Source organism: Eumetopias jubatus, unplaced genomic scaffold, assembly GCF_037043125.1.
Source record: "Eumetopias jubatus isolate StellerSeaLion01/CBP00866 unplaced genomic scaffold, mEumJub1_p1.0 scaffold_13, whole genome shotgun sequence".
NCBI lineage: Eukaryota > Metazoa > Chordata > Mammalia > Carnivora > Otariidae > Eumetopias > Eumetopias jubatus.
Window position 1 is genome coordinate 99,116,366 of NW_028274819.1, and position 23,315 is coordinate 99,139,680.

At 44.3% G+C, this 23,315-nt stretch overlaps 3 protein-coding genes across 4 annotated transcripts in view; 1 reads left to right on the top strand and 2 right to left on the bottom strand.

Annotated features, from left to right (window-relative positions):
- The window catches only part of UBE4A (ubiquitination factor E4A), a 37,152-nt gene extending 32,291 nt beyond the window's left edge, over positions 1-4,861 (bottom strand). The window contains exon 1 of the mRNA XM_028105784.2: positions 4,715-4,861. The gene's annotated coding sequence lies outside the window, so the exon portion shown is untranslated. The remainder of the gene's footprint in view (positions 1-4,714) is intronic.
- A 2,998-nt stretch (positions 4,862-7,859) lies between these two features.
- CD3G (CD3 gamma subunit of T-cell receptor complex) lies at positions 7,860-17,854 on the bottom strand. 2 transcript variants are annotated; one of them, XM_028105912.2, is made up of 7 exons: positions 17,722-17,854; positions 12,894-12,917; positions 12,196-12,417; positions 11,455-11,586; positions 10,779-10,822; positions 10,302-10,381; positions 7,860-9,653 (listed from the first exon to the last, which is right to left on the bottom strand). In XM_028105912.2, exons 1-6 carry the CDS (start codon positions 17,774-17,776, stop codon positions 10,316-10,318), a joined length of 543 nt encoding a protein of 180 aa, XP_027961713.1. In that variant the 5' UTR covers positions 17,777-17,854; the 3' UTR covers positions 7,860-9,653; positions 10,302-10,315. The 2 variants fall into 2 exon arrangements, with proteins under 2 accessions (XP_027961713.1, XP_027961712.1); XM_028105911.2 differs by having other exon boundaries at positions 10,298-10,381.
- A 1,428-nt stretch (positions 17,855-19,282) lies between these two features.
- CD3D (CD3 delta subunit of T-cell receptor complex) lies at positions 19,283-22,783 on the top strand. The gene is made up of 5 exons (XM_028106019.2): positions 19,283-19,458; positions 21,296-21,514; positions 21,966-22,097; positions 22,391-22,434; positions 22,638-22,783. The coding sequence occupies exons 1-5, from the start codon at positions 19,404-19,406 to the stop codon at positions 22,701-22,703; spliced, it is 516 nt and encodes a 171-aa protein (XP_027961820.1). The 5' UTR covers positions 19,283-19,403; the 3' UTR covers positions 22,704-22,783.
- The last annotated feature ends 532 nt before the right edge of the window (positions 22,784-23,315 follow it).

Genomic DNA, 23,315 nt, shown 5'->3' on the forward strand with positions numbered 1-23,315 from the left:
ACACATTTCCCATAAATCTGGTTCTCATTCACCATGAACATAAGATGGCGCTTGCTCAGGCTTCTAGGACTTAAAGCTGCAGCCGGGAATTCCTCAGCTACGTATAAACTAACTGTAAGCCTGTATCAGACATGGAACAGCAAATAAGGACAGGAACCTGACCAACAGCGTGTTGTGGGTTTCAAATATGTATTAGGCAATTTATCTCTACTCCGAGGCTTAAAACAATTGGGATTTCTTCCACTAAAAACTAAATGGTCTTTCCTTAATTCTGTATTTAATTTCCACTACTTATTTGATTTTTTGTAATACTGCTGACACACACAAATTCCTAATGTGGAACATGAAGTCATAGATATATACCTCAAAGGTATTTAGTGGAGCTAACTGAGCCTGCATTTGCACTCTTCTGATTACATTTTCTCATTCAAGCACCAAGGGGACTCAAGAGGCACAATGGGACGAGCGGAGCGCCCTGAAAGGCTTTCTTCCCTTCCTGAAATTTTAAGGCCACAGCACAGAAATACATCCCTGAAAAGGGTGGGGAAGAGACAAAGGGTATGAATATTCGGCTCTCAAGGATACTGGACCGCTAAAAGGACAGAGGCCTTACTTAAAAAGAATGGGGATGGGGTATGAGGGAAGGAGAAAAAAATTTTGGGGGGGTCTACCTTTAATCTCCCGAGGTAAGACTCCTTACAGAATCATATTAACAGAAGCTAATACAAGTCGGAAAAGTTACCCTTATTTTCTGGAGGAGGAGAGACTCTAACACTTCTTGACAATTCTGAGACATCTCCACCAGTTGCTTCACCCTCCTCTGTCAAGTGTTTTCTGCATTAGAGGTAATGGCTAATTATCTGTAATGATTTAGGCACACAGTCTAGTCTCAGCATGGTTCTGGGCTTTACTGCTCAAGGAAATGTAGATGTTGCTCTATATATTTTATTTTTTGCAATGTATAGCTTAGTTAAGCTTAATAATCCAAAAATAAAGATAGCACTTTTAGTGCTGGAATTCACAACGATCCTTGAGAGGACTTCCCCCTCATTTAACCACTGCATAAGCTTAATTGTTACTCCTAATTCATGTAGAGACACTAACAATTGTCTCATTATTAGCTGACCACCACCCTACCTCTATCCTAAGGTACCCTCAAGTCCAGAGGTATGCAAAAAGTATAGTGAGTTCTTGTCATTTTCTGTCTTTGAAACATCATCCTCTTTTTTCAACATGACACCCTACATTTTTCCTTTGGGGATCCATCCCATTCTCAGTCCATGTGTTCAGAAGAGGATGGCCTCACCCACTAGCTCCAGGAATGAGCATATGAATCTGGCTTGGCCAAAAAGAATGCAGCATACTCTGGCCAAAGTGACTGATTGAGGAGTAGGCACAAGACCCTAACAAGGCCTATCAGAATCAAGGAACACCCAGTTTCAGGCCTTTGGCTGAATCTACAGAAAAGGGAACTCTTTTTTCCTGCTTGGGTTGTTAGCAGGATAAGAAATAAACCTGGAATTGACATCTTCCCATCACCTAGAAGAGGCCTACCCCGAAACTAAGTCAAGATATAGGAAAACAGAGTTGAGAGATGGAAAGAGTCTTTCCATTATAAAAAAGCCAATAGATTTCCCTATATTGTGTAAGCCAGTTTGAATGGGCTTTTAAAAACACAACAGAGGGGCGCCTGCCTGGCTCAGTCAGTACAGCAGCAACTCTTGATGTCAGGGTTCTAAGTTTGAGCCTCACGTTGGGTATAGAGAATACTTAAAAATAAAATCTTAGGGACGCCTGGTTGGCTCAGTCGGTTAAGTGACTGCCTTCACCTCAGGTCATGATCCCAGGGTCCTGGGATTGAGCCCCACATCGGGCTCCCTGCTTAGCGGGGGGCCTGCATACCCCTGTGCTTGCTGCTCCCCCTGCTTGTGCTCTCTCTCTGACAAATAAATAATCTTAAAAAAATAAAAAAAAATCCTAAAAAACACAACTGAAAAGAGTTTAAATTAATACAAAGGAGAGGGGGACGCCTGGGTGGCTCAGTCAGTTAAGCGTCTGCCTTTGGCTCAGGTCATGATCCCAGGGTCCTGGGATTGAGCCCCGCATTGGGTTCCTTGCTCGGTGGGGAGCCTGCTTCTCCCTCTGCCTGCCACTCCCCTTGCTTGTGCTCTCTCTCTCTCTGACAAATAAATAAAATCTTAAAAAAAAAATACAAAGGAGATGCATCATCTGTACCTCTATAAGAGGTAGAAAGGAAGCAAGGTGAAAGTGAGGAATACAGAACATATGAAAAGATAGGCTCCTTAGATGATAGAGACAAATAAACAGGATTTATGATAATAAATGGCATTATTTCCTCCTTTCTCAATATTATACTGTCACATCACAAAAAGAAGCTAGGAGTGCCTGGGTGGCACAGTCCGTTCAGTGTCCAATGCTTGGTTTCAGCTCAGGTCATGATCTCAGAGTCGTGAGACTGAGTTCCATGTCAGGCTCCACACTCAACTGTAGTCTGCTTAAGACTCTCCCTCTGCCCCTCCCTGCGGCATGTATGTACATTAAGATAAATAAATAAATCTTAAAAAAAAGTTAGCTTCCCATTACATTTTATCTATATTAATAGGATGTATAACTTTCTACGTTGTATTCCTAATGCAGACCTTCTACCTTTCTAGACAGCAAGCAATTTGAGTACAATTTCATATCTGATTAGTTTTTCTTCTGTGTCCCGCTTTGTACATCACACAGAATCCCCCAAAAATATTTATTTAATGATTCAATCTTACATGTCATTACTCCTGACCTCCTTGTAAGCACTCATGATCTTCCTTCAAAGTAAGGGCTTTACTATGTGTCTTGGGTTGCAGTAGCAGGTCAAGCTTCTGGGCCAGACACTTGTGGCTCTCTGGTATCTCAGGATGTGTAGAATAGAGAATGGAAATAAATCTCTTGTCATCTCTGCTATGCGTCTTTTTGAAAAACAAAAAAGTTTCTGCCTACCTCACTAAGTTCATCTTTCTCATATGAACTTCAAATCTGTGCACAAACTACTTTCATAGTCCAATACTGTGTAACCACTTTTAAAAAGTTTCACTGGAAATGGAAGAATTATCACTTGATGGGAACCTTTGTGGAGATGTCAGTATAGATACGTTCAATGGTCTCACAAATATAACAGTACCTAGCTACTACCCACTCCAACAGGTCTGATAAAATAAGAACCCTGATATTTTGTTTTAATATTCAATGTCACCAATTACTTATAATCTCCTATTTTCAACTGCCATACAGAGATACGGCACCATCCTGTTGTCAGCTTTTGGGATGGTGCCACCATCAATCCTTAGGAGCTTTTGGATTTGATTACTTTTTTAAAAAAGATTTTATTTATTTGAGAGAGAGAGTTTGCACATGAGCACGAGCGGGGGGCGGGGCACAGGGAGAGGGAGAAGCAGACTCCCCTGAGCAAGGAGCCCGAATTGGGGCTCGATTCCAGGACCCAGAGATCATGACCTGAGCCTAAGTCTGATGCTTAACCAACTGAGCCACCCAGGCAGCCCAGATTTGATTCCATTTTAATATGTCCTACTTAAAAACACATTCATTCTGAAATACTCGCTGCAAGGGTCTACATCTACAACAGCTATTTACTTCCAGTACTACAATCACCCTCCCCACCCCAATCAATCTTTTGTTTAGGAACAGTACTGTTAATCCCTAAGGACCATTGTCAGCCTTTAAAGAGGTGAGCACACAAATGTTTTAATATCAGACTTGTTATTGCTTTTAGGAAAATATGTAGAATACTTCGTAAAATTGGACTGGCAAAACTCAAGCTCTGTTAAACCATACTTTTTAAGGTCTCTGTCCTGGTGAGACATTAAACTAAAAATGAATTACAATGTTTTCATTGCTATATGTTCCACGCCAAAATTCTTTCAAGTCCCGCTAAAGTGGCAACAGATCCTAACAACACATCAACAAGCTAAAAGGATCTCCTCGAGTCAAAAAGCCAACAGCATTCTTTCCTGGGTCCCATTTTATCTCAGGAGGGTTCCCATAGGAGACGAAAACAGTGAGACTAAACGAGTCCTTACTCTGGGAGCGAAAAACTGATCCCAAGGAGAAGACCCATCAAATATAAGCTCCAGAGCTGCGGTTACTCCATCTTATTAGTGTCTTCTACGCCCTATATTCGTGAGGGAGCACGAAGCAGAGTGCCAGGAGAGTTTTGAGTAGTGAACTGATCACCTGCCTTAAGAAATGTCAATTATCTTGCCATATGTATTCAACTGGTTTGAATGCTGCGACTCGTGCTTAATTTCCCATTCTTTGGCATCTGGCTATTTGTTGTCTACGCTTTGCATTTCATCTCTCCAGGTTCCATAAGGGATTCGCCGCGAGGAGGGAGACCCACCCACTCGGCGCTCCTTTCAGAGAAAGGAAGTCAAAGATAATGCAAGGCCAGTATTCTGGCCTTTTCCTGGAGGGGAATGGCAAAAAAGGGGAGAGGTGCCAGAAGCTTGGGCACTGTAAAGGGGTCCCAAATCAGACAGTGTCGAAGTTCACGAAGGAGAGGATCAAGGGTCAAGAAAACACAGGAGAAGGAATTTGGAAGCAAGAGTGCAGAGACCCGGAGTGGCATTCAACTAGGAGAAGAAAATCCCATCGGAGACTCAACGATCCCCTTCCGTCAAGCTATTCCCTCTCTTACCAGAGCCTGAAGGGCCAGCAGCGACGACACCACAAATCTTAGGGGCCGAAGGATTCCCACTTCCGACTCAGCACAGCAACCGGAACTTACATCGTGACCAGGCGCCGGACCTTGTGGAATCTTATCCGAGCGCCGGAAACAGGGTGTGCCGTTCTGCGCGGGGAACTGGCGCGCAAACACCTCCACGGCGCACGCGCTAGCTAGCTGGGCGGGGCGGAGGTGGCCGGAAATGGCCTCGGGCTCCGGCCGGGGCGGGGCCGGGGCGGGGCCGGGGCGGGGCCGGGGCGGGGCCGGGGCGGGTCCCGGGAGGGTTGGCGGGGCGGCGGCGTGGGGGTGGTTGGTTTGGAGCTTGGTGAAAAACGAGGTGGGTTTTTACATCAAAAACTAATGATGTAATGTATGGTGATTAACATAACAAAAAATAAAATAAATAAAATAAAAAACGAGGTCGGTTTTGAAATCTGGTGTATAGGCGGAGGCTATGACTTTGTGACCCTTGGCGCTGCTGGAAACCTCTGTGGGTTTTTGCTTTCTATTTTTCCCACCAGTGTCATGCCTTTTTGAAGCAGCTTTTGTTACTCTTCATAGATTATTATGTGAGGCAACAACAACAGCAATAACGATGACAGAACGTTTTGAGCTCTTATTAGGTGTCAGGCAGTGTGCTAAGATGTGTTAGTGTTGGATTTCAGTTTTATCTGTAAAGTGGTGACAACATGCATGCTACAAGGTTACTTTGAGGTATACAAAGGCAGTGAAAGCAGCATACGTTTCCAGAGTGCAAGTGAAGGGGCGCCTGGGTGGCTCAGTCGTTAAGCGTCTGCCCTCGGCTCAGGTTATGATCCCAGGGTCCTGGGATCGAGACCCCCAGTGGAGCCCCCCCCCCCGTGGAGCCCCGCGTGGAGCCCTTTGTGTTCCCTCTCTCACTGTATCTCTCTCTGTCAAATCAATACATATAATCTTTAAAAAAAAAGTGCAAGTGAAAAGACAATTCATAGAATGAGACAAAATATATGTAAGTCGTATGTCTGATAAAGGATTAATGTCCCAAATATATAAAAAACTACAACACAACACAACAAAAAACACAGTGATTCAAAAATGGGCAATGGACTTGAATAGACATTCCTCCAAGGAAGATATACAAATGGCCAATAAGCACATGAAAAGATGCTCAATGACACTAACCATTAGGGAAATGCAAATCGAAACTGCAATGAAATTATACCTCACATCCTTTCGGAAGTCTATTATCAAAAAAATGGAAAATAAGTGTTGGTGAGGAGGAGAGATAAGGAACCCTTGGGCATTGCTGATGGGATTGTAAAACAGTGCAGCACTTTGGGAAAATTTTGGTGGTTCCTCATATAGTTAAACACAGAATTACCATATGACACAGCAATTCCGCTTCTGGGTATACACCACAAAGAATTGAAGGCAGGGATTCAAAGAGATACTTGTACACCAATGTTCATAACAATATTATTCATAATAGCCAAAAAGGGGAAACAACCCAAAATGTGCACTGACAAATGAATGGATAAACAAAATGTGGTATATACATTGACTATTATTTAGCCTTAAAAAGGCTGAAATTCTAATACATGCCACAACATGGATAAACCTTGAAAACATTATGTTATGTGAAAAAAGCCAGACACGAAAGGACAAATATTGCATGATTCCACTTATATGTGATACCAAAATAGGCAAATTCATAGGGATAGAAAAGAGGAATAGAGGTTACCAGGGGCTGGGGGAAGGGAAGAATGGGGAATTATTGTTTAATGAGTACAGAGGTTAAGATGATGAAAAAAGTTCTTGAAATGGTTGGTGGTGATGGTTGCACAGCATTGTGAATATACTTAATGCCACTGAATAGTACACTTAAAATGTTTAAAATGGTAAATTTCCTGTTATGTATACTTCACCACACACGTATACACACACAGAGCTCTGTGCAATCTTTGAATGCCTGTCTTGTTCCAGCATTATACTAGTTTCTGAAGATACATTAGTAAAAAATACACAAGTCTTTTCCTTCCTGGAGCTTACAGTCTGGTGACCGTGTAACACCATTTAAAATCAATGGGAACAAAATGGATCATTCAAAAAATAGTTCTGGAATGGTTGGGTAGCTATGCGGTGTGAAAGTTAGTCAATATGTTAGGCCTTTACATTAAAATTAATTCAAGATGGATCATTCATTTAAATGTATAAAATGAAACCATAAAAATGTTAGATTCATAGGAAAACTTTTTTTTAAAGATTTTATTTATTTATTTCACAGAGAGACACAGCGAGAGAGGGAACACAAGCAGGGAGAGTGGGAGAGGGAGAAGCAGGCTTCCTGCTGAGCAGGGAGCCTGATGTAGGGCTCGATCCCAGGACCCTGGGATCATGACCTGAGCCAAAGAGAGATGCTTAACTGACTGAGCCACCCAGGCGCCCCTAAAAGAATAATCTTAAATTGGGGAAGACCTTTCTAAATAGGAAACAACCTAGAAGCCATAAAAGACCAGTGAATTCTACTATATGCAGATCAATAAAATGTACATAGAAAACCGATCATCATCGGGCGCCTGGGCGGCTCAGTTGGTTAAGCGACTGCCTTCGGCTCAAGTCATGATCCTGGAGTCCCGGAATCGAGTCCCACATCGGGCTCCCTGCTCGGCGGGGAGTCTGCTTCTCCCTCTGACCCTCTTCCCTCTCGTGCTTTCTCTCTCTCTCTCTGAAATAAATAAATAAAATAAAAAAAAAAGAGTCTAAAAAAAAAAAGAAAACCAATCATCATCAAGTCAAAGAACAAATACCAAAATTGGAATAATATCTGCAACTAATATCACAAACAAAAGATCTAGTTTCCCACATATGTAAAGGGCTGTTGCGAGTCAATAAGAAAAAGATAAAAGGATATGATCCTATTATCATGAGAAGGAAAAACCCATGGTTCACTTCCATTTTTAATAAGGAAAATGTAAATTAAAACTACACTGAGATGCCATTTTTAACTTATCAGATTAGCAAAGTTCAAAAAGTAGGGAGTAAAAGGCACTCTCAGTTATTGTTATTGGGAGTAAACACTGGTCCATCCTCCATGAAGTGCAATTTGGCAATATTTAATAAAATTACAAGTGCAAATACATTATGGCTTCCAAATCTCATTTATTTGTATTTGTTATGAATCGTCATAAGTATGTTCAAAATGACATTTGTCAGAAGTAAACCCATGGAACTTTAAAAAACTATAAAAAGGAGACATAGGAGAAATCGTCATGACCTTGAGTTTGTCAAAGATTTCTTAGGCATGACCTCAAAAGCACAATCCATAAAAAAAAAGGGTAAAATGGACTTCATCAAAATTAAAAATTTTTGTGCTTCAAAAGTCACCATGAAGAGAATGAAAAGACAAGCCACAGACTGGTAGATATATTTGTAAATCATATATGTAATAAAGGACTTGTATTCAAAATATAGAACTCTTTCAATTCAACAGTAAGACAAAGAAACAACCCAAATTAAAAAAAAAAAAAGATTTAAAATAGACGTTTCACTAAAGATATAAGAATGGCGGACAAGCACATGAAAAGATATTCAACAACATTAATCATTAGGGAAATGCAAATTAAAGGTACAATAAGATACCATTTTATACCTAAAAGAATCGGCTATACTAAAAAAACAAAGTAACAAATATTGGTGAAGATGTGGAGAAACAGAAACCCTCATCCATTGCTAGTGGGAATGTAAAATGGTACAGGGAATTTCTTAAAAAGTTAAACATAAATTTGCCATACAACACAGCAATTCTTCACTCCCAGGTATCAATCCCAGAGAAATGTAGACATGGGGTGCACACAAAGATTAGCATGATCTTTGACATGAGAATGTCCAGCACATTTTATAATTAACAGCATATTGTATAATTCTATTTATATGAAATGTGTAGAAAAGGCAACTCTGACAGAAGAGAGATTAGTGGTTGCCTGGGGCTGAGAGTGGGAACAGGGAATGACTGCAAACAGCAGAAATCTTAAGAGGGTAATGGAAATGTTCTAATGATTGTGTTGATTGCACAGCTGGGTAAATTTTGTAAAACTTACTGAGAACAGGAGAAATTGCTTAAAATGAGTGAATTTTATAGCATGTAATTTATACCTCAATACAATTATTTTTAAAATGACATTTATACAACGTTAGTCATTGCAGCATTGTAAGAGCAAAATATTGGCAGTAATATTTTGTCCATTAATAGAGGACTGATTAAATAAATCATAGTCTGTGCAATGTGGTTGCATTAAAAAAAAAGGCACTCCTTTACTTACTGGTATGAAATAATCTTAAGTTTTATTAGGTGAAAAGTGCAAGATGTATAGTATGGTACCATTTGTGTGAATAATAGGGAAGGGAAGAATAATGTGTACTTAAGAGTTTGCTTATAGAAAAAAAAGAGAGTTTGCTTACGTATGCCTAGAATACCTCTGATTTATAATACCTTATATACCTAATAAAGATACAAAAGAAACTAGTATATTGTTTGTCTCTGGAAAAGACAACTGAATGGCTGGGGATGGAGGTGGAAGGAGACCTTCATTGTATATTTGAACCATGTAAATTATGACTTATACAGAAGGTAAATAAAAATTAGAACTTTAAAAGAAGTAACATTCAAATAGAGGGGGTTATTTGACCTTTTCAGTTTTCTTTCACGGAAAAATTACCTCCCAATAGGTGGCGCTCCTGCAACACCATACATATTTTTACTTTACTTTTAGTTTATTTATTTTGAGAAAAATCCAAATTTGCCCTTGATGGGCTTTTCTTCTCTATTTGTCACCTTTGGGAAACTTGAATCTAGATTTAGGGCTGACCGTCTCTTTGCTAGGAGTGCTCCAAAACGTATTGCCATGTTTCTGAGAACCATTCAAAGGGAGAACACCTGGATTGAAAAAAGAAAAATTGGAATTGGTTCAGAAAACCAAATAATGCTTGGGTCCTGTTTTCCTGATTGAAACTTGATTGATTGAATCAGAACTTCTGACTGATTGACTGGTTGATCAAAAGGTTAATTATAGGTCAGTGGTTCGTAAAGAATGCTGATTTTGCCCCAGAGGAGACACTTGAAATATCTGGAGATATTTTTGATTGTTACAACTGGGGATACTACTGGGATCTGGCGGATTGAGGCCGGATATGCTGCTAAAAACCCTCCAATGCACAGGACAGTCCCTTCATGACAAGGAACTATCAGTCACCCACCCTCTCCTAAGCGTATAGCTGTTTGGAAAAAGGAGATAGACTTGGCAACAGATGGGAAGGCAGGTAAAGGAAAGGTTTTTTTTTTTTTTCCTTTGAGAGAGTGAGCACCGGTGGGGGAGGGGGAGGGGGAGGGGAGGGGGAGGGGGAGGGGGGGAGAGAATCTTAAGCAGGTTCCGTGCTGAGCACAGAGCTCACTGCGGGGCTCGATCTCGCAACCCTGAGATCATGACCTGAGCTGAAATCAAGAATCAGACACTCACCCTACTGAGCCACCCAGGCACCCCAGGAAAGGTAATTTCTTAGAATTGGTGTAGAAGGACACACCTACTTTGAGTCCTGAGTTCAATTTTTCCTCAATCGCTTTCCTTCAAGGTGGCCGTATTGGTCGTTTTCCCGATCTCTCAGGGGCTAGAAAGGACAGCACAGTCATAAACTCACTTTCCCTCCTCCTCTGTGAACTAATTTGATGCATATTTATTGAATGCTTTTCATGTGCAAGGCTTTGGAGTGGGTGCTTCACTGTCCTGGCGGTGGAAAGAGGACAAGGAGGGTGGAGGCTCTGTATACAGTTTTTCTGTGTGTCCCTCTCTCTGTGTTCTTCAGCTTTTTCTCACTGGATCCTGACCTCAATCTCTCTCACTCTTTCTCTTCATTTCATCCATTCTACCCAAAGTGTAACTATGTAATCATCTAGTATGCCCTAAGCAGTTTCTTATCTGTATAGTATCCTCTGAATAACTTGTCCCCCATCCCCCAATTGTACTACTAATTATAGCGATGTCTCTTTCATCCCCCCTTCCCTTACCTGGTAAAGCTGGTCATTGGACAACAGAGTCTGCTTGTCTGAAGCTACAAAAAAAATAAAATACGCAAGGTAGAATGGTTAAGAAATTGGGTTATATTCACACACCGGAGCACTACATAGCAATAAGAGTGAAATACATCTACATAAAACAAGGGGGAAAGATCTCACAGGCATGTTTTTTTGAGTAACGGAGGCACACACACAAGAGTACTTCTGGAGTCCATTGACATAAGGAGTGAAAACAGGCAAAATTAATCAACGTTCTTAGAAGTCAGGCTAGTATTCGCTTTGGGGGTTAGGTACAGGCTGGAATTGACCACAAGGGGGACATCTAGGGTGTGGGTAATATTCTCTTTCTTAAACTGGGTGTTGGATTCATGGATGTGTTTGCTTGTTTAGCTGTATGCTTGTCATTCATGCATGTTTCTCTCTGCAGGTTTTAGTTCAGGTAAAGAGTTTTTTTTTTTTTTTTTTAAATCAGAGGAATCGGAGGAAAATCAGAGGGAGGTGGATCTCGAGACAGGTAATTATGCTGTGGACACACCAGTGTCCTTTTCACCCGATTGGGCCAGATGGCAATACATGCCCACCTCATCTCTCCTATTGGGTCTATTTGGTAGGAAGGAAACTCAGGGTCCCAGGTGGCCTCATCTCTTACTGAGGAACATTCTTTTACCTCTTGACTGGCGAACTCCATCCTGTCCAGCAATGAAGTAAACCCCGACAGCAAGGAAAGAAATGCTGATGATTTCAGCGAAGACAAAGCTGGATACAGTGCCTACATTCAGTTCAATGCAGTTCTGACACACTGTGGGGAAAGGGAGGGACAATCCTCCGTCAGGGTGTGAAAGTGGTTCTTCTGAATCTTTTACTCTTGCCTACACGTGCTAATGCCACCATTTGGGGTCGCAGATTCCTCTCTCTGTGCAAGGTATGGTAAGGGAATTGCCTGGGAAGATCCCTGGACTAAGAATGCAATACACTTGATATCCCTCTGTCCCCCAGGCATCCTAGGGAAGCCTATATAGTCTGACCACCAGGAACTATGTGAAATAGAAGGAAGATCAGATCCCTTTCTCCGTGGTCAGCTGCCTTCTACATTTCATTGCTGCTCACCTTATAATCCCCTCTCTCTCCCTGAGGTACCCCAACTCAGTTTATATAGTTAGCTGACTGCTCCAATCCATGAAGGCCTATCCAAAATTAAACCAGGCTTTACAGGACCAGTTATGCTTTTCCAAGAAGATGGGGGAGCTGTCTTGTTACATTCAAAAAGAGGCATGCTGAGATTAAGAGAACGAGAACCACTGAGTGTCTCTTCCCACACTCACCAGGGATAGGAAGCCAAGCCCACCAGAACAGCAGTACTGCTTAATTGGACAACAACAACAACAAAAAACCGAAGGGGATTACATACTTCTGTAATAGACTTGGAGTGGTTTTGAAATATTCTTTGATCCTTGACATTGATATATCCCTTGAGGGTCCTCGATACTGCTTCCCAGATCAAACTTGTTTTTATGCGAGGAAGTAGTTGCCTTCCCGTCTTTAAACCATATGACATTTGTGTCTTGTGAGTCACAAATCAGAAATACCGAACCATCTTCTCGATAGCCATCTACTTTTACCACAGGAACTTCTGAAAAGGGAAAAGCCACCGTCTGTTAAGGATCTCTCGTCTGAAATTTTCCCTGCCCCAAGGTAGCACAACAAGACCATTGTAGTGGTGGTTCTCAAACTTTAATGTGCACGTGGACCACATGGGGAATTTGCTGAGAATTTCAGATTCTATTTAGTAGTTCTGGGAAGGAGATGAAATGGGGCATTTCTAACATGATGCCAATGGTGTTGGCTCATGGGTCCCACTTTGAATAGTACCTAGCTGCTGGGGTCCTGTTTCTACTCCAAGAACTAGAGAGTTAATTGTTTGGCTACAGGAAAGGTGCCCAAAAAGGTCATGACTGGCCACCCATTTGGTTGGCAATGAGAGGTTTGCTATTATCACTTATCATCCCATCCCTTCTGTCACTCAGTCCTATAGGACTAATAGCATAGGAACCATATTTCCGTAGGTTTTCTCAGTGTTTGAGGATGTAAAGAAGCCATTCACCCTACCTTGTTTCTCCTGGGCTGTAGTACCTGTAGAGACAGAAGAGAGACAGAGAGGATCAGCTGGGCATAGAGTTGTCCAAATGCCCTGAGGTATCATTTCCTTGGTCATTTGAGGCCAAGATAGATTAGATATCCTAGTCTCGGAGAGTGGATAGTATCTATACTTACTTCCCTGGGTTGTAGCCTAAATCACCAAATTGAATTCAGGGTGTTGTATAATAAAGAATTTGTCTGGTCTTTGTCATGGATTCCTAAGAGGGAGTTTCTAAACCCTTGGAATTTCATGAGTGATAGGAGTGTCTTTTTTATTCTTGGTGGGCTTTTTTTTTTTTTTAAGATTTATTTATTTATTTGAGAAAAAGCACGAGAGAGCACATGAGGGGGAGAGGGGTTGAAGGAGAGGGAGAGAGAGAGAAGCAGACTCCCTGCTGAGTACGGAGCCCCATTCATCCTGAGATCATGATACGAGCCAAAATCAAAAGTTGGATGCTCAACGGACTGAGCCACTCAGGTGCCCCTTGGTGGGCTTTTGGACCATACATGAATTTATGTTACAAGATGACTCAGGATGGGGCTGGTCAAGGCCCATGTAATCTGGGAATTTGAGCCCTGGGAGGGGAAAGGAGCTGGAGATCGAGTCCAGTCACATGGCCAATAATTCAATTATACCTATGTCATGAAACCCCAATAAAACCTCAGTGGAGGGGCACCTGGGTGGCTCAGTTGGTTAAGTGTCTGCCTTCAACTCAGGTCATGATCCCAGGGTCCTGGGATCGAGCCCTGCATTGGGCCCCCTTCTCAGTGGGGAATCTGCTTCTCCCTCTCCCTCTGCCTGCCACTCCCCCTGCTCGTTCTCTCTCTCTCTGTCAAATAAATAAGTAAAATCTTAAAAAAAAAAAAACTCAGTGGAGGGGCCCCTGGGTGGCTCAGTTGGTTGAATATCTAACTCTTGGTTTCAGCTCAGGTAATGATCTCTGGGTGGTGAGATCAAGCCCCGTGTTGGACTTTGTGCTGGGCGCAGAGCCTGCTTGAGATTCTCACCCTCTCTCTCTCTGCCCTTCCCCTGCTCCCTCTTTCTCTTAAAAAAAAAAAAAAAGTCAAGAAAAAAAAAAAAACCTCAGTGGAGCTTCCTGGTTGGTGAATGCATCAATATACCAGGAGGGTGATATATTCTGATTCCACAGGGAGAGGGCACAGGAGGTCTGTGTTCAGGGCCCTCTCAGACCTCCCTTATGCGTCTCTTCATTTGGAAAATCCTGATTTTATTTTATTTTATTTTATTTTATTTTTAAAGATTTTATTTATTTGACAGAGAGAGCACAAGCAGAAGGAGAGAGAGGGAGAAGCAGGCTCCCTGCTGAGCAAGGAGCCGGATGTGGGACTCGATCCCAGGACCCTCGGATCATGACCCGGGCCGAAGGCAGCCACTTAACCGACTGAGCCACCCAGGCGTCCCCTGATTTTATTTTTTATAATTAAACTGTAATAATAAAGGGGTGCCTGGATGGCTCAGTCATTAAGCGTCTGCCTTCAGCTCAGGTCATGGTCCCGGGGTTCTGGGATTGAGCCCCGCATCGGGCTCCCTGCTCAGCAAAGAGCTTGCCTCTCCTTCTGCCCCTCAGCCTGCTCGTGCTCTCTCTCTCTCTCTCAAATAAATAAGTAGGTAAATAAATAAATAAGTCTTAAAAAAAATCTGAACTGTAATAGTAAATATGGCACTTTCCCGAGTTTTGTGAGTTGTTCTAACAAATTGTCAAATCTGGGAACCCTCCAGATTTGTACCCAGTTTGTCAGAAGTGTAGGTGGTATAGGAACCCCTGAACTTGTACCTGGAATTTAAAGTGAGGGCATTCTTGTTGGGCACAGTGTCCTTGACCTGTGGGGTCTGATGTTAACTCCAGAGGGTTAGCATCAGAACTATGCTGCAATATACATAAAGGTATTGCCTGTTACAGTCTAGAATGCTCTCTTTTTTAGCAACTAAAGCTCTGGCAAAAAGTGGGTTTACACTAACTAAAGACTTCTAGAATCCTCAGCCTTGGTGATCCATTTTTTGTAGGAACCTTGGACATCCTAGGGGAGGTAGCTATTCGATAGCCCTCAAATCTGTCTCAAAACTCAGAGTAGTAGAATTGCATTGGTCGACGTACTACAGAGAACTAGCACCGGAATTCAGCTCAAACTGGATCGAATGCAGACATTTACCATGCATGTAAGCATGGTACCTGGCATGATTAAGCGATGTGAAAAGACAAGAGTGGTGATACAAAGAACTAACTCGCTGCTTCCAAAGAGTTTACAATGAAGTAGGAAAAATAAACACACGTGTAATTAATATAACAGAACTTAGAAATTATCTTTAGTACTCATGTGAATGCATTTGAAAGGGGCTAGAAGCTATTAATGTTGCCCCAGGGTCAGGGACAGGGAAAACTTAACAGAGAAGATGACATTTGGTTGGGCCTTGAATGATTAGGTAGTCACCGGACAGAGAAAGGCATCCTGGGGATAAAGAATAGTTGGGCAAAGACACAGGTTTGGAAAAGGACAGAGAGGTAGTGTGTCTAGAGGGGGAGTGTGTGATGGGGACAGATGAAGCATGAATCAAAGTACGAAGGGAAAAAAAAGTGTGATGGAAACAGTTGGAAGGAGTCAGTTGTTTTAGAACCTCTTGCAGGACTGAACCGATTACTTTTTTTTTTAAAGACTTTATTTATTTATTTGAGAGAGAGAGAATGAGAGATAGCACGAGAGGGAAGAGGGTCAGAGGGAGAAGCAGACTCCCTGCCGAGCAGGGAGCCCGATGCGGGACTCGATCCCAGGACTCCAGGATCATGACCTGAGCCGAAGGCAGTGGCTTAACCGACTGAGCCACCCAGGCGCCCAGGACTGAACCGATTATTAATAGTACCTAGCATAGTGTTTGGAACATGGTAGGAGCTTTATGTTTGTTGAATGAGTGCATGAATGAATGAATGAGTGAATTAAAAAAAAAAAAGTCAAGGCAAAGAGTTAAGCAGATTTCTCACCAGCGGTTCTCCCTGACCACCTGATCACCATGGGAGGAACAAAGAGGCTCCTCGTTCTAACTGATTCTGTAGGAGAGAGGGTCCAACTGATTGCTGACACCCTTTAATTTTGCTTCTCTGAGTCTTCTTTCTTTTTAGGATTTGAGGGCTCATGTATCCAAATTTCCTAGGTTGACTTGTAAGAGGACAGAGCCCACAGGAAGGAGGCATCCTCCAAGTTCACACAGCTCATAGGTGGCTGAGCTGGACCCAGAGCTCAGGTTTCTGTTGCTCTTTTTGCTATATCTATCTGCCTCACACAGGCTTTCAGCCCTGTCCCTCCACCTGTGTGGTCTTTAGTGGCTCTTTTCCTATTTCCTGCAGAAATCATTCTAAACTCTCACTATCCTCCTCAAGTCCCCCACTCAGCGATCACCCAGCTCAGTTTCAGCAAGTGACATCATCTGCCACTTAGGTCATTGAGAACACAGATGCTGTAATGACCCTCTCCAGCTTCCTGCCCATCTACACGCCTACCCACGGCCAAAGCCATTTGCACTTCATTTCTCCTCATCTCAGAGGGTAAGTTTGCCTTCTCCTCTGTGTCCTTGACTCCATCCTTTCAACATCAAGTCCAGGAATTACTCTCTATGTTTTCCTTTAGCCTAGAAATGTGCTCACATTTCTCTCACACTCAAAAATATTTCATCTTGGATCCTATTTCCTTTTCTACTTACCCTCAAACTCTCTTCTCTTCTCATCCAAGCGTCTTTAAAAATAGTCTATACTGGGTGCACTTTATCACCTGCCCTCACCTTCTACACATTTCTATTCAGTTTCCACTCATACTACCCCATTGAAAGTGTTATAAATCATCCATGGCCTTTATTTTGCCAAATCCCACAGGCTTAAACTTTTAAATATATTCTTCTATCAGCAGGCCGTCTCTATAATATTTCATTATTGGCGATCCTTTCCTTCTGGAAGCTTTCTACTCCCTTGGTTTCTATGGTATTGCACTCATCTAATTAACCCAGCTCTTTGATCGTCCTTTACCTCTTTTCTGAGATGTTTTTCTCTAACTACCCTTTAAAGGATAATCTCCTCTCAGTTCAATCCTCAGCCCCTCTTCCTCACATCTCATGTAGTACTTGTATGATTTCAACAACTTTCGTGGTTTTAGCTTCCCCCAGTGTGTGGAGAACCATCTCTAGTCCAGATTCCAGACATCGACCCAGTTCATCCACTTCCTGTTGTTTATTTCCAACAGAATATTCGCACAGGCATCCTATATTGTACCTGATACTCAGTCTGGTGACACTGAAGCTTATTTCTCCAATTAGACTATAAGCTCACTAGGGCAGAAGCTTTTTATTCATCCTTATATCCTCCTAGCCTACCATGTAATAGGATCTCACTCATATTTGTTGACCAGTTGACCAACTGACCAACTGAGTGAGTGAATGCCTTATAGGTCTCCTCCTAACTCCAGCTCTGAGTTAAGGAACACATACTTTTTCTTTTCAGGTTCCTGGCCTGTGTCCTTTTGGGCTACAAGCAACCTAAGATGGCGGCATCCGGGTCCTCCCTCTAGCCAGTAAAGTCCTCTGTTTTCATTTCTTAAGAGACAAGGACCCCAGCTCTCCCATGGGACACTGCTTCTCTCTAGCACAGAACAATAAGAGGCTTCATTTTTGCCCTTCCTTCTCAGAATTCTAGTGCGACAGCTGAGGTAGCCTTGGGGTTAGAGATCCCAATGGCCTTCCTCTCCCGGTAATGATCTCTTCCCCTGAGCCTTTCCCCAGACTGCCACAACCCCGTACCTTGAAGAAGAGTGACAGCTAAGATGAGGCCAGCCAGATACTTCCCCGGCTCCATGTCAGTCTCTGCCTTTCCCCCCCGAAGAAGCACTAAGCAACTTCCAGCAGCCAGCCTGCCTTAGAGCAGCTAGTCTGGCCCCGCCCAGCATCATTCAGGCTGGGGCCCCTGAGAGAAGGCACAAATCCGGAGCCACCCCCCTCTACTTCAAATGTGGGCAGCGAGGGGCCTCAGCGAGGCTGCAGGTGCATATGTATCTTGCTTTCTGTGAAGGAGTAGAGAATGGGAGGTGGTGGGAGGGAAAGGGAGAGAGTGATGGATCCCCATCTCGGAGACAGCTTGCAGAGAGAAACCCCTTGGGTTCTGGGTAGGAGATGGCTTGGGCCCATTTCTTCATGAGAGGGGTAAACATCTCTGCCACCACTGGTTGCTAGGACGTCAGCTGGTTGTTGCTTGTCACTAGAACTAATGAATTTAAGTGAGAACACTCATGTGTGCAGGCCTGGAGCTCTGAGCAGAAAACCACCACAGTCCAGGCCCTTGTTCGGGAATTTTTCACTGCTCTTTTGAGACATGATCATCAAAAATGTGCCTGCCTGGACAAGAATAGGTAGGACAATTGCAAAGAGATAAGCCCTACATTTCCAGGGGCCAGAGCCTGAGCTGAGTTTCCAGGATCTTAGGCCCCTGTCTTCCTCAGCCGGTCCATCAGTGAGTCAACAAAAATCTACAGACCTCTCGTTATGTGCCAGGCACAAGCCAGGTGGTGGGGCTACAGAAGGCAGCAAGATATATGCTATCTCTGCCCTCAGGTAAATTACAGTCCAACTCCAGGGGTGTACGGAGTTTGGATCCCCATAGGCCACAGGGGAGAAAAGTCCACTTGTCTCCTGGGGAGGCTCAATCATACTCTGCCTGTGAGTCAATCATACTGTTATTAATAACTATCTCTTATTGAGCAAATGTGATATATCTCACGCACCAGGCAAACTTTTTGTCCGAATCCTTATTGGGATACTGAGGAAATTAGGCTCCGAAAAATTCCATAACTAGCCCAGGGCCAGTGGGTAGGCAGTATTGGAGCTGGGATTCAAATGTCTGGTTTGGGGGGCTCCAAAGCCCAACCTCTCACTGGTAAGAAGCTACTTAGTCTGGTGTCCCAGGCTGCCCAGGGACGACCTTGGGCAGGGTCCCAAGAAAGACCAGAAATGGGAGGAACCTTGCTGGTATGGCTTATGGGATGGGGCTCACAGTTTCTCTCAAGGGTTTTGAGAGCTGGCAGTTTTCAGGGGGCGAGTAAATGTAGTTACACTGTTGACAGAAACTCTGAAATTACTGGTTTTCATCCGTGACTCGGGAAAGAACATCCTAAATCTTCTTTTACTTCCTAGAGGTCTAGGCAATCTTTTCCACATTCTCTGCTCTCTCTTCCACCTCACCTCCAAGCTCAGTGCTCGGAGAAAGAGCAATTTGCACCTGCTTCCTTCCTACCCCACCCCCAGTCTACCCTTACCCTGACAGTCTCCCATGATCAACGGCAGAGAGCAGAGGAATAGGCGTCTTCTGGTTCCTCCCCCACCCCTTTACTTTTTCCGGGTACCCATGAGTCAGTTAGGGGAGGGCATCTCTCGCCCTGGCTGATAGTTCTGTGACCTGGGTCTACCTACTGAAGGAATTCTGCTGGAAAATGGAACACTGTAGGTTTCTGGCTGGCCTGATACTGGCTGTCCTTCTCTCCCAAGGTAAGGCTTCTCCAGGTGGTAGGGGCATCTTGGAGAAGGGACCTGAGAGGGACATTAACACCTGGACTGAGCTCCACTTGAAAGTCCTTCTCAATGCTAGCTTCACTTCACCAGGCAGAGTTGTCAAGGAGGGCAGGGTTGGGATGTAGCACAGGGTTTGGGCTTGGGAAAGAGGCTCTTGGCTTTGACTGAGTCCAGCTAGGTGAACATGTTGGCCTTGAATGTCTCTCTAAAGGCCTTAGGCCAGAGATCTGCAGGAAATGTGCAGTCTTCGGGGGCCTGAGCCTAGGGCTGGTAAGGGAGCACTATTCCTTAAGACAGAGGGTCTCTGGGATCTAGGACTCTTAGTCATTTGGCCATCATTTGTCACCACCAGGAGCCATGGCCCAGTACTCAGGGGCATGTTTTAAGAGAAAGTTAACTTTCGGTGGAGAAGGAAGGAGGGTAGATCTGGGGTGGTAGGATGATCAACTCATCTTGGTTTGCCTGGTGTTAAAACTGATAGTGCTTTGTCCCAGAAACCCCTCAATCTCAGGCAAACTGGGACAAATGCTTTGGGATATCCAGGATTTCCAATGGAAAGAGATCCCCATGGAAAGCATGACTGTAGGATGTGAAGCATCTGATGTACATGTATCTTCCTGAGATATACTCATATAATCTTGGCCTGCTTGAGACACATGAGAAACAGCTTTTTTGGGGATTTTCCAGAGGATGTTCTTGTATTCACATCGGTAACTGAATATGAATTCGGAGAAAATCTGGATTCCACCTTTCCCTGGGATTGGAGACACAGATCCCCTCTGTGGGCTATGTAGACGCTCTCAGTCAAAGCAATCCAGGGGATCTAGAGAGGTGCTGTGCATACCTCCAGCCCTTAAGCTCCCTATAAGTCTTGACTTGTATGGAGCCCCAAGAATGAATTTGATAAAAAAAAATTTTCTACCTCCCTCCCCTTAAGCAAGGGTAGAACAACTAAAAATCTTTACATGAGATTTGCCCCAGGTCTCCTTCCGGGATAATTCATACCGGCTTCTCTCCTACTCCAACCATCACTGGTCCCGGGAAAGACTTCAGTAGTGAGAGTCCCATTCTCTTGGTAGTTGGGGCAGGGGCAAAGAGGGAGGGAAAAGGATGAGAATTTGAAGTGGGAGGTTGGAGATGGCTGGGAAGGAGAATTGGAAGTTTTGTTGGAGGGGCGCCTGGGTGGCTTAGTCAGTTCAACGTCTGCCTTCGGCTCAGGTCATGATTACAGGGTAAAGGGATCGAGCTCCTCGTGGAACCCCTTGTTGAGCCCCTCCTTGGGCTCCCTGCTCAGCAGGGAGGCTGCTTCTCCCTCTGCCCCTCCCTCTACCTCCCTGCTCCTGTTCTCTCTGTCTCAAATAAATAAATAAAATCTTAAAAAAAATAGTTCTGTTGGAGAACAAATGTGGGCATCTCCAGCCAAGGAACATTCTTCTGCCTTTCCATATCTCTTGGGTGCTTCAGCAGTCTACACTCCCCTTCTACTTCTAATCAGTGGTCTGAACTCATTTCCAGGAAGGTTCTTGGATCTGCCCGGCTCTACGATTTCCTCTTTTGCTCCATGTCCATCAGGGTCTGTGCTCTGCTCGGACTGAATCCTTGCATCCTTTCTGGCCCCTGCAGTTCATGAGGAGCCTCCCAAAGCCTTTTTCTTGTGACTTCTTTCTCTCTCACTAGAAACCATAAATTGGCCTAGACTTTGAAAGTGGTCCTTTTTAGGTATAAACCTCAGCAGGATAAGGCATCTGCTGCAGACCAAAGAGCTGGCTGCAATCATGGTTGGGTTTTGTTGTTGTTGTTGTTTTCCCTGTAGTGAGCCCCTACAAGATAATCGTGGAGGAACTTGAGGACAAGGTGTTCCTGAATTGCAATACCAGCATCATTCTGGTAGAGGGAACGATGGGAACACCATTCCCACACGATAAAATTTGGGACTTGGGAAAACGCATCCTGGACCCACGAGGAATGTATAAGTGCAAGGGGACAGATGAACAAGACGACAAAATACCTTATATGCAAGTATATTATCGAAGTATGTGCCTTCTGGACCCTTTGGGTTGAAATGAATGGGACCTCTGGATATGAGAACCTTATAGCCAGAGGGGACTATGGTGGACCCACCTGTTCTCTAAACAAAGTGGGGGTCACTCTTATAATGGCATGAGCCAGACTTTGGAGCTTAACTAATGGAAAAAACAGCAGGGGCCTTATGACTCAAGCAGTAGAGGCTTGGTTGGGAGAGTGGTTTGGCCCTGCTGCCTTGTTTACATTCTTACAAAGCTTATACTGCTTCTTGGCTCTTTTCAGGGATTCCTTGGGATTAAGGGCAGAGGGGGATGTAGCCAGGGCATCAGTAGTCCTTTCTCCAGGTATCTTACTGCAGTTTAGGTCATGGTGTGAGGTCCTGGGGTTGCCCTAGGAGGCAGAGATGGTTCCTGGTCTTGAAGGCTCTCCAGCTCTCCTCTGGCCCCCCTTCCCCTCAGTGTGTCAGAACTGTGTGGAGCTGAACTCAGCCACCCTGGCTGGTATCGTCATCACTGACATAATCGCCACTCTGCTCCTTGCTTTGGGAGTTTATTGCTTTGCTGGACATGAGACTGGAAGACTCTCTAAGGGTAAGTGGAAGGGACAGAGTGTGTGTGTGTGTGTGCGTGCACATGTATGTTGTGGGTGTGGGTATGAGTGTGCACCTGCTAGGAACGGGGCTGGCAATGGGTTGTGTCTCATCTGGGAGTCACTCTCGCATTTCCTAAGGACTCCTAAAACTGGTTCTTGGAAGACTTGTGCCCATATTGCCCATGCAGACTTCTGAGGGTACGACCAGCTGTAGTCCTCCTGCAGTGGTCATGGGGTCTCAGTGTCCCAACCTCCTAGGCCCTTGATGACTCTTTCCCCCTGTTCCTTCTAGCTGCTGACTCTCAAGTTCTGTTGGAAAATGACCAGCTCTATCAGGTGAGCCCTAGAGGGAAAGAGACATGAATGGGAGGGGGTGAAGAGCCTGACGCTAGGTGTTATGTGTATGGATGAAGGGTCCTAATGGGGAACTCATCACTGGCGGGGCTGGAAAACTCAGGCATGGGCTCTCATCTCTGGGGCCTACTGGGATCTTCCCTGGAGAACCTGACCCTGCCTCACTGTTCCCTCTCACCTCCTAGCCCCTTCGAGATCGGAACGATGCTCAGTACAGTCATCTTGGTGAAAACTGGCCTCGGAAGAAGTGAACCTGAAACTGGTGGTTTATGGGAGTATCGACTGTACCTTCTTCCGTTGCTCAGCCAATAAAGATGTCTTCTTTCACTCAGCAGGTGCCTGGACTTTTCAAGGCTCTCAGGCAAGGCATGGGAGTTGTCCTGCCTTGGCTGGACCCTTGCCCTCCCTGCCCACCTGTGTCCTTCCTTCATTGCTTCCATTCCTCTGCCCCAGATGGACAGTGGTGTTTCTGGCCCGGTGGTCTCCCTGGGGACGGGGTCTGCTCCACCACACTCCCTCAGATACTTGTTGTCTCCAGCCCCCTCTTACAACCCTTGAAGGGCTTTGGTTTCCTTACCACAGTTGAGGGCGGGCTGCTATGTTTACAGACCCAGCCACACAGAAGTTTCCATGACATCATGAGCAGAGGAGGTAGAAACATCAAGGGCCCAGGAGATCACTTTTTTTTTTTAAAGATTTTATTTATTTATTTTATTTATTTGACAGAGACACAGTGAGAGAGGGGACACAAGCGGGGGGAGTGGGAGAGGGAGAAGCAGGCTTCCTGCCAAGCAGGGAGCCCGATGCGGGGCTCGATCCCAGGACCCTGGGATCATGACCTGAGCCGAAGGCAGATGCTTAAC